We start from the raw sequence: 11,237 nt of genomic DNA, 5'->3' as shown, positions 1-11,237 counted from the left end.
CTCCTCTCTCCCTTTCTCTCTCTCCTCCTCTCTCCTCTCTCCCTCCCTCCTCTCTCTTCTCTCTCCCTCCCTCTCTCTTCTCTCTCTCTCTCCTCTCCCTCCCTCCCTCTTCTCTCTCCCTCCCTCCCTCTCTCCTCTCTCCTCTCTCTCTCTCTCTCTCTTCTCTCTCTCCTCTCCCTCCCTCTCTCCTCTCTCCCCCCTCTTTATTCTCTCTCTCCCTCCCTCTATCTTCTCTCTCCCTCTATCTCTCCTCCTCTCTCTCTCCCTTTCTCTCTTTCCTCCTCTTCCTCTCCCTCCCTCTCCCCTCCCGCACTTGGCTCCGAGCTGCGCCCAGGGGGGAGCTTCATTGCGATGGAGACTCCAGACGCGTTTTCGCCGCAGACGCGCAGCAGGCGTCCACCAACATGACCCGGGGCCACACTGACGTCACAATATTTCACGCGTCGCGTCGCGCGGACACCTGTCATTACGGCTGATTCAGACGACATGGCTCGCGAGCAGCCGCACAGAAGGCACGCGGACCTCGGCTCAGCTCCAGTGTGAGCGAGGTAAGACAGGGATTTAGTTTGGTTTGGGATTTTATGGGGAATTATTTATCCAGCAGTCAACTCTCGATATTTTAGGTTTGTGACGCGAAAGTTCTGACATGTTTTGTCAGAAATACTCACCAAAATTAGTTATTCAAAGAAAAACCTCATAATATTTGACGGAATATTTGCAGCCGCACCAATAAATTGGACTGAACACCCACCGTTTCAATCGATCCACCCCCACCACTTTACTTAGAGGTTTGGTTTCAAGTGTGGTGAGATATCAGTCGACATGCGCTCGCTGCTTCTGTTTGACATTTCAGGGTTGCACAGCTCCACTGGACATGGAGCAAAGGTCTGCAGGAAGTTGACCTTTGGACAAACCCACTGCTGTGGATGGTCAGTGCAGCATCTAAAACACTGGTGTGTTTTGCCTGTAATTGGACAGTGATTGGAAAAACTAGTTGGTTTACAGTACCGAAGCACCGGCCAACCGCTGCTTTGTGTTGGCCGACTGTATGGATGTTCTAGGCTGCCCTCTGAGATTGTGAGGGTTGCTGGGAGGTCAGAGCCCTGCTTCTTTTGGCAGGGACCGATGTTAGAAGGCTTAGGTAATCGGACAAATATGAGCAGGGAGAGGTCGACTGAAGGGTTGTACAATATCATATTGTTTAGACTTGAATGTGGGGGTCCAGGAGGACTGCTCAAACAGAGCACATCAGGAATGTGGGAGGACTGTGTGATGCATAAATATTCTGGCTCCAGTTTAGACAGTTTCTATTTTAAGAAATAGATGTTTTGGGTTTTTTTTCATGCATAAGGACAATGTTCATTGTTGAAGGATTGCATGGGAAAGGTACATTCAAATTGGACTTTTACCTTTGTTTGTAGCACCTTCATCATCGCGCTGGAGCTGTCCGGCTCCAACATCGCCAAAAATATATAACGATGTTGGAGTTTTTATCCATTCACCTTCCTTCATTTTCTGTTCCACTAAACCATTTCAGTCATCGTACATTCTAAAGGAAATGAAATGAAGGAAATGGGACAGTCAGTGATATTTTAGACATGTGATACAATTTCTTTGGTTTTCCATGTTAAAAAAGGCACAACACATGCTGCAGATATAACTTGAGCCAGTCTGAGTCAACAGCTTACACAAGCATTTTTCTAAAGAAAAAAATACCTGATCAGCCAGTGAAGTCACGGCTCATAACACATAATCACAAAACAAATATTGCACCTTAATTACAGAAGCTTTAAAGCAGAATTATTCCTTCCATTTTAAAAATAAGTGCAGTGTGTGTGTGTGTGTGTGTGTGTGTGTGTGTGTGCGCGCGCGCGAGTCTGTGTGACTCATTTGTATTTTATGCTTTGGGTGATTTCAGGTTCTGAAGAAAAGTCTGAACTTCTTGTAAATAACAAGATCGGGGGAAGGAGCTCACTCTTTGCAGGCTGCGTTTATGAATCAGCAGACAATTAAGAAGCGCCTGCTGCTCTGTGCCCTTTTTACACCTGATTCAAACTGAGAATATGCATCATTATTTCAACATTTAACATGAATCCAACTGTGAAAAGTTCAAACTTACCAAAGGTCAGCATGTTCATGTATTCTTTGTATTTTCTTGTACTAATATGTGTCTAATCCTGTTACCATAGCTACCAAATATTTAATTCCTGCCACTATTTATCATTTCCACCACCGTGAAATACAATGCTCACTCAAGGTTGTTATTTCAGCCTTTAGCAGAGAGAATATGAGAAAAAAGGTAGTTGGAGAGCGCAGAACTTGTTTTGCCGAGCAGCTCACTTCCCCACAGATTGTGATTTACACTCAAAACAACATTGTTCCGTCTTCATGTCAGGGGAACAGTGTCCTCTCTTCCTTTAAAGGAGGTTGCTGAACTTACTGATAACTGTACTTGTTAACTAGTAGCAGTAGAATGGTCCGTATACCATATATAGGCAGGAATAATACAAGGTCACATAACACTGTAGGTTGCTTCATGGTCAAAGCCCTTTAGCTTTACCCCAGAAAGCTTATGAGTTAAGATAAACACAACAACAACAACAACAATAATAATAGTAATTACATGAGAAAATGATAAAAATGAGCCACAGTCATACGAACAGTGTGTTTCAGGCCTTCGGAAAGGCTATTCCAAACAAGTAAGTTTGAGATTACAGTTTAAATGAAGCAATAGATTTACATTGGCACAAACCCTGCGGGAGAGCAGATCCCGCCCCTCTCAAAGCCCTCCCACCAAAGTTTGAAATAGAGTTTGGAACCATGACAAAAAGGGCATCAGCAGAGGGAGCACGCATTAGAGGGGTTTATGTTGGGGCTGTCCAAAACCCAAGCTGTTTTCTGAGGATTGGGCTGCAGAGAGACACCACAGTATATCCTTCCCTGGATATCTGGAATGACAATCAATGCTGTGGTGACAAACACGCTCTCTTTGTCATTTGAGCTTCTAAAAGCCTCTACGTCAACAAAGAATAGAGGATTCTAGAAAATAAACTAGCTCAGGCAGGCGCACTGGTGCAGGCTGCAACAGGCTGGTGCAGGCTAATGACACATTGGCTAATGACAAAACATGTTGTGATTAGAGCAAAGCATTTTCTCACCTGTGTATCTCATAAGCAGGATGAAGCCTACCCTCTCCTCCAAGTTATGTTGAATTTATACATAATTTCACCCTTCACATGGTTCTTGTGTGTTAATAATTACACATAAGTGCTAAAGTGCTGCTAAAGTAAACAGCATTCTGTTATTACCGTATTAAAAATGCATCCACATGGAGGTCCTGATCCACTTGTGGACCCCAGTGACCCGGGGGAGAGGAACAGTGTGGTGAAGCTGTGGTTAAACTTTCTTAGCTGTATCTGTTCCGTATAGTCTCTATGTGCGCTGTTCTTCAACAGCTTAGGGAGTTTGACTCCTGCCAGGGGAAGCAGCTTCCAACAATGCTATTCCGATGTGGAGTGAGAGGGAAGGGGGAGGCCTTTTCCCAGCCTCAGGAGATGGATGGAGCCCATGCCGCACAGTCTGTAAAACTTCCTGTCAACGTTTCACTTGTAAAACTGATTGTGAAATATTGCACACAAGAAAATCCTGACCTCCGCGCACCCCCCCCCCCCCCCCCAACAGGGAGTAATCTGTGTTTTGTCCTTCAGTTTACTGACTTTTGATTTCCCCCTCCATGCAGAGAGGGCTGTAGTTCTTGATATCCCATCCATCTTTTGAAGACTTCCCCACCAGTGGAGCGGCTGCTCTATTTCCTTTTGTGGAATTGCTGCCTCCCGTTTTCCAGAACTGGGATTTGGCCAAGTTCCACTCGTAGAGTGTGCTGTACAAGGTCAAGATCTTTTTTCAAAGTTGTAAACAGGGAGACGTGATTAAAACATGTTTAAAAAGCGTCTGCAACGATGGCTGCTGGGACTCCTTGTTCTGTTTGTCTAACTTCATGTCCACAGTTCATCATCCGCACCTTTGGCATGTTGGCGGTAAACAGAGCTGCACATCTGCATGAGGCATTTTGTTTTTGAGAGGGGTGATGAAGCATTGGTGGCGGCAGCGGCAGCTGATTGGCATCATTCTGTTGTGGAGGCTGAATAAAGAGCCATAAATTAAAGGCTGCAGGAGACAAGAAGATCGTTAAAATGAACAACTATACTTCAAAATGTCACAATAAATACATTGTTTGCTTTCTAGTCGTGTGACTAAACCAAAACGGCAGAATTGTTTTATTTACGACTAGTGCAAAAGGTTGAGTTCCCAGTGTTACGCACAGCTATGGCATCACAGCTGGGCTAATTAAAAATAATGAGCTCCGCAGTTCTTCAGCAGCCGCCAGCTATTGATACGATGGCCCGACCTTTCCCACAGCCCAGTATTGTTATCACGTTTCGAAATATGTATTTTACCCATCCGTCATTTGTAGCACCTTTGTAAAGACACAAAGTGGAGAGGCTAAATGCTAAAGACACTATGCACATTTGCGTATGTAGTCAGCTCAACTGTGCAGAATTGGTGTGAAAATAATCTTAAACAATGAGTCTTATGCTTGTGTGTAAAGTCGCATCATTTAAACCCACAAACAGGCCACATGTGCGTTCTGATCAGGAAAGAATTCCTTACCAACGCTCATCTTAAGTCATCATAGGAGAAAACAAATACTTGGTGCTCATCGTTTGGGAGAAGCTTTGCTCTTAAAATTCCATGGCCCTCTGCCCATCTCATTTGGTCTTAGACCAGTGCTTTTCACCAGAACAGTGAACGAGGAAGTTGCATCATTTCTAGTTTCTGCAAAACCTCCTGAGTATAAATTTCCTCTGGATAAGATTTAGACAATTTATCCACATTAGATGCTGGTGTGTGCAACATTTTATCTGGATTGAAACAGGTTTTTAATTCTGTTGCACAATTACACAGTTTTTTTAACCATCAGTCCCCAGAATTGTGATGAGGTTCCTCCTCCGTCCCTCCTGTTTATTCCCAGCACAGATCAATCCTCAGACCAGAGAAAACTGTCCTCTTCACTGCTATTTCCAAGTTTCTCTTTTTGCTTTCCACCTTAAGCTGCAAATGAAGCTTTCGTACAAAAAAAACACCCTGCACATTTTAGAACAAGAACAACAGGGAGAGCAAGATTTACCAGGATTTGTAGAAGTGAGGACGTGCAGAAGCACGGCGAAACTTTACAGAAAATAATTAAACCCTAGTGTCTATGTGTGAAGGGCTGCAGATATCGCCGTCTAGGCCCGACAATCCGTCTGGACTCACGCAGCCACAGAGTGAGTGTTCTTTCTTTTTGTAACAAGTAACACAGATGTTCCTGGGAAGCAACTTAAGATAAAATGATATGATCAGCCTCTGCAGTATTAAGTAAACCAAGTTATCAACTCGGCGTCGTGCTTGGTGTCTGGCTCATAATGGAGGCTGGCGGGGGGAACCAGCGTTGCTGCGCTCTTATTCGTGTGGAGGGAAAAGAAAACAAAGCCGTTCTCGCAGCCCGTGTCCACCTGTGTCAATACCTGGAAAACTTTGATGTTACAAATAATAATTTCAGGTCAGCAAAACCAAACTCTCGGCGGGTTTTTCAGCTCACGTCCGATAATCATATGTTTTCACTTTGGAATTATAGGCTAACTATTATTCTGGCCTTAAAGGTTTCACGGTGGGACGGTTGCACGTGCTTTTATTATAAAGTAGGGGATTCTTTCGAGGAGACCACACATTTTCTGCTCACCCCATGGGCCTAAATGACTAATCTAAGTGACATTCTATACACATGCTATATATACACCTTCAGATTCACACAATCACGTCTCAGAGCCTTCACGTATATAATCGAGTACTGTGCTACTTTTTTTTTTATAGAAGACTAAAATAGTCGGTGAAGGAAAATCCTAAAGTCACACAAAAGGCCAAGTATGGTGTGTTTTAACAAGTGTTTCTGATTTCTCAGGCGGCCCGGCTGAAGAAGAGGGAAGGCTCTCAGAGATGAAGACAAACGCTGACCAGCGAACGCTTAACTGATGAATGGACTGATCCGATTGCGTAACCTCACATGAGAAGTATTCATGGACTGATTCCAGGACTCCTCTTCTACATGTCCTCACTGCTTTCACACCAGCATGTCACTGGCGGACTGCAGTCATGGCTGCCAGTACAACGTCCACAGATCTGTTGCTGAGGGCTGTGAGTGCAGGCCTGTCAGGACATTCTTTGATTTTAGGTACAGGATCATGTCTGAGAACCTGACTGGTAAATGGCCTCCCCTGTTTTCTGCAACCAACCTGTGGAGCCTCTCTAAGGTCAAAGTGATGAGCTTCCTCATGGGTCTGACACTGATGTTTATCGTCATGGCGTCCTACCTGCTGCTGTGGGACAAGGAGGGGTTTTTGTTCACGGCCTCCCCTGAACAGTTCAGGCCTGTGGTCATCCTCGGCAGCCCACTAGCAACAGCAGCGCCAGATGTTTCCCCCAACGGTGTATTAGATATGAAACCACTGGTGCACATCATCGACTCCAGACTTGAATACACTCTGAGGACGCCGCCTAAACTAGAGGATGTCTTTGAAGCAGACTCCCATGTAAGTGTGCAGCGTCTGATCCATCGTTCCTGCCGAATAAAACCGAGAAAACTCCATTCGTGAATGATAATAATGATAAGAAAACACCTCACAATCAGCTCCGTAGTAAAGACCTGTTTGGTGAATCACATAATAAGACATCTAATGTGCCTCCCTGTGCTAATAAGGTGCTGTGTTTGTTTTATGGCCTCATCAGCCTTTCCACATCACCCTGCATCATTACAAACGTTTATGGCTGGAACACCGACACTGTCAGATAAAGTCAGTTACAATGCCAATGACTCAGTTACTTAAATAGCATTTAAAAGGTATTTGTGTCTGCGTGTGGATATTTCCTAAAGTATCATTTTGTGCTAATATGTACAAAATAGTCAGTAAGTCATCATGTTTTTACATTTGTAATAGCAACGTGTGCATTTTAGTAAAAGTGATGTGAAGTTGTAAATAGCTGTTGCAGGATGAAACACAACCCTGGATTATGATTCTGCAAATGTTAGTGTGTTTTACAGTATTTTGTAATAATCTCTCTTTTTCTTTTCTTTTCTTAAACCTTTTGTCTCTCCCTGCAGTTGTTCTCTAGGATTCCTCGTCATTTCCTACCCAGCATCAAGAGCCCTTGCTGGTGGGAGAGGTTCTCCGGTGACCTCAACAGCGACCCCTACAGGAAGAACCATTTTCGTCTAAGCTCCAAGAGTTTCAAGACTGTCTACGAGCACCTGAAAAGCAGCTTCCAGCAGCACCTACTCCCCCGGGATGGCAGCCTGTTCCGCCTGCGCTGCTTGCCCTTCTTTTATATCATCGGCCAACCAAAGTGTGGAACCACCGACCTGTTCCACCGGCTGCTGCTGCACCCGGACATCAAGTTCAACACGATGAAGGAGCCTCACTGGTGGACCAGGAAACGTTTTGGTAAATCAAAAGGAGCCCAGGAATAAAATAATCAAATGTCACCATCATATATATATATTTTTTTTTTTTTTAAATCCCTGGGCTGATCATGTTTGGCTGTATCTTGTGGGGTAATTTGGTGCAGGTTATATCCGATTCAAAGATGGCTTCCGGGAAAACTTTTCTGTGGAGGATTACCTGGATCTGTTTGACTTGGAAGCCCACAAAATCCAGGAATCTCTCAGTGGAAATTCTGGAGACCACCATGCGCTCCAGCTCATAACAGGTGAACACCTGCGAAAGCGTTTGAGTGTGAGTGTGTGTGTGCGTGTGCGCACGGTGGATGGAAAAAGATGGAAAAATGGTTTCCTTTTATATTTTCTGTGGAAAAAAATAAAAATGATTGGGATCGCAGGTTGTCCACCTCACTGCCGAGGGTGAGACACAGTGTGGTGTCCCTGGAGCGGCACACAGGGCACAATCACACCATAACTTTCCACAAGAATGGAAAACCATTTTTATTTAAACTGCTTTAATAAGTAGAAGTTATTATCCTGGTAATATTAGATTTTTATTTTAAATCATTCCATATTCCATACTACTAAATACCTATGTGGCTTGTGCTGCAAAGATCTCTTTGAAATCAACGCTTAAAAAGGTGCTTTAATTGTGAATGCGTGTGGAATCATGGGAACTGTAGTACACTTTCTAGAGTTAGGGATTTTACTAATGTGAAGATTCAGCTCGAAATCAATATATTGTATAAAAATTAAATAGAACAATACAGATAAGGATGGTAAACATCTTAAAAGTTAAATGTGAAAAATTGGATTTTTTCCCCCATACAACATGGATTTGATGTTTTGTGTGTCTTAATTGGATCACCTTTTTCTTTGCATTATTTCTTTATGCTCTGGTCATGCTTCAGGACTTATATAAATATCTGAAAGCTGTGAAAATAGAGAGAACATCACAGGATTCTGCTGGCTTTGAATAGCAGTGTGCCGATTCTTCTATGCTGAACCTTTCAGTGTTTTTACAGGAGAAGCCAGTGCTTCCACTATGTGGGACAACCAGGCCTGGAGTTATCTTCACAGCGCTGATGAGGAGGCTGAACCTCCTTTTCTTACCCAAGATTTTATCCACGCCATCCAGCCTGATGCCAGGATCATCATCATGCTCAGAGATCCGGTCGAGAGGTAGAATAAACACCTGATATCTGTTTGCCATCGTTGCAGTACACTTATCAGATCTCCTGCTTGTCTCTGTTCCAGGCTGTATTCTGATTACCTGTATTTTAAGGTGGCTAACAAGTCAGCAGAAGACTTCCACCTGAAGGTCTTAGAGTCCATCCATTTGTTTCAGTCCTGCTTGACTATGAGGTCGCTTCGATCCTGCGTCTACAATACCAGCCTGTCAAACGCGATGCCGGTAACCTTTTAAAACTCCAGACAAAGTTAAAAAACATGACCTGATCGCGTCCTGGTTAAAAAAAACACACACGCTTATGTTTAGAATTAAGTAACTGTCACCAATCGCTGTAAAATTCAATTCAAATCACAATAAAGGTAATGATGTTAAATGTTGATAATTTTATAATTCGCTCTCTTATAATTCTATTTTCCTACTTCCAACAATTCTGATATTTTTTCTTATTAGTTGGCTACAGAAGACTTCAACAATTTTATGCTTAGTTTCATATGTGGTTATAGTGCCCTCTAGAGTCCATATGTTGTTAATGCAACTGGAACAATTTCACTCATTCTATTTAATTTAAAAATAAATAAATAATGGCTTTATAAATTGCTCAGATTTTTCCCAGTTCCCAGAATTTAATTATTTCAAAAAATGAGACTCGGTCTTATCAAAATTGTTCACGGAGTTTCTTTTTTTCCACTTTTTGTACAGGTCAGGCTGCATTTGGGGATGTACGTTGTCTTCATCCTGGACTGGCTGACAGTTTTCCATCAGGATCAGATTTTAGTCCTGCGCCTGGAGGACTATGCAGCCAATCTGAAAACGACAATCAAGACCGTGTTTGACTTTCTCAGTGTTGGTACATATCATAGAGTAATGTACTTTATTATAATAGTGAAAATTAGTATTATGATTGTGGAAAAACAAGAGTCTTGAAGTTGTTCTCCTTCCTGCAGGTCCTCTGTCAGAGCAGGCAGAGGCAGCGCTGACCAAGCGGCCGATGCTGAACAGGCGGCGAGCTGCCGACAGGAACCTGGGGCCCATGCTTCCAACCACCAGAAACCTGCTCAGGGAATTTCATCAACCATTCAACCGTAAACTGGCCAGCGCATTACACAACAAGGCCTTTTTCTGGACTTCCTCACCCTGACCGAAGCCAGTACACTCATTATTGGAAACCATTTTAGCAGCAGAGAGGACACTGTGGCATGTTCTGTGTATGGAGCTGTATGATTCAGATTGGCCAGACTTCAGATATTTATTTATAAAGAATATTGGTGATCATTAAAGAAGAACGATAACACCAATTTATATAAACTGACTTCATTTCTAACTGGAAGCCTTTGGCATATTTATATCAACTCCTCATTTGATTTATAATTGTATTCCAGAGCGAGCTCAGGTCCAGTCTCTCAGTTAGACACAAGGGGGCGCTAAAACACAGTTCCGCCATAGCTCAGTACTGTTAAATCAGTACGGTACAGGTCAACGTCTGCTCAGACCTGCAGGCAATAAGATCTAATGTTTTCAGTTTGGGGTTTGGAGGGTTTCACACTTCACACTGATTAAAGGCGGATTGAGCCACATTTTTTGATGCCTCACTCTGCAATAGAAAAAGAAATCCTAAAAAAGCTAGAGTGACGCATCAAAGACTATTATCTAAGGACATTATTTGTTTGGAAAATAATTATTCATCCTTTCTAATTTGCTGCAAGAAGAAATTATTTTAAACCGTTCCTCCCTTCAGGAATATTCCAGTCTTGATGGTGTCTTTACGCTTGTGGCTCCTCGGTGTCATCAATGTAATGCTGCTCTCAGTGACGAAGAAAATCGATGGATGGATTGAGGAGGATGTTTGGGAGAGAGTCGCCTTGTTTGGCTCTTTTGTCAGGCGCCTTGAGCCTCTGATCGGCCCTGATGATGGCAGACGTGAGTGCTCTGCTGCTCTGATTGCCTCATTCATGTGATATTGAGAGGTGACTGCTCCATGTTGATGGCGGCTTAAAGACAATCGAGCGTGCACGACAGCGCATTTGCATGTGTTTGTGGAGACGCATGTCTCTTTGATTCAACCGGTGGCTTTAATGCACCACTCATTTAAATACAGTAGATCGACGTATTGACATAGTTTACTCCAGACCCTTTTCTTCGCCCATGGTCGGCACTGATGATGTCATCCTTCTCCCGTTCGGCTCATCAATAGCTCAGCAGCCGAAGATTCTCAATCCAATGATCAGCCAGTTAATTGCACCCAACATTATCCTCCACTGAAAGAACCAGGAGGTTAAAGGTCCTGAAGGAGACAAAGAAACAGGAGGGGGTGACTTAAAACCATAACAACACAGGGGATATTGATGGTTTCACCACTGAAGGATTAAGGAGATCGTTTGATGGATCTGCTCCAGCACCAAAGGACTGACTGATCATCACAACGAGGAACCGTGTGCTTATGGCAGGTTTTTACCTTGTACATGCCAGAGATGACATAGTTTGTAGATTGTATCACTGGGCTGCAGTTGGAGC

General features: G+C 43.4%; 1 protein-coding gene across 1 annotated transcript; it reads left to right on the top strand.

Moving 5' to 3' along the window:
• Nucleotides 1-261: 261 nt before the first annotated feature.
• LOC130534161 (carbohydrate sulfotransferase 15-like) lies at nt 262-10,021 on the top strand. The gene is made up of 8 exons (XM_057048129.1): nt 262-548; nt 6,002-6,629; nt 7,199-7,538; nt 7,663-7,803; nt 8,560-8,716; nt 8,792-8,948; nt 9,426-9,573; nt 9,671-10,021. Exons 2-8 carry the CDS (start codon nt 6,171-6,173, stop codon nt 9,862-9,864), a joined length of 1,596 nt encoding a protein of 531 aa, XP_056904109.1. The 5' UTR covers nt 262-548; nt 6,002-6,170; the 3' UTR covers nt 9,865-10,021.
• Nucleotides 10,022-11,237: the final 1,216 nt, after the last annotated feature.

The sequence above is a fragment of the Takifugu flavidus genome, chromosome 11 (genome assembly GCF_003711565.1).
Source record: "Takifugu flavidus isolate HTHZ2018 chromosome 11, ASM371156v2, whole genome shotgun sequence".
NCBI classification, from domain to species: domain Eukaryota; kingdom Metazoa; phylum Chordata; class Actinopteri; order Tetraodontiformes; family Tetraodontidae; genus Takifugu; species Takifugu flavidus.
Note: the sequence above shows the minus strand (reverse complement) of the source record. Positions and strands in the feature narration are given on the sequence as shown.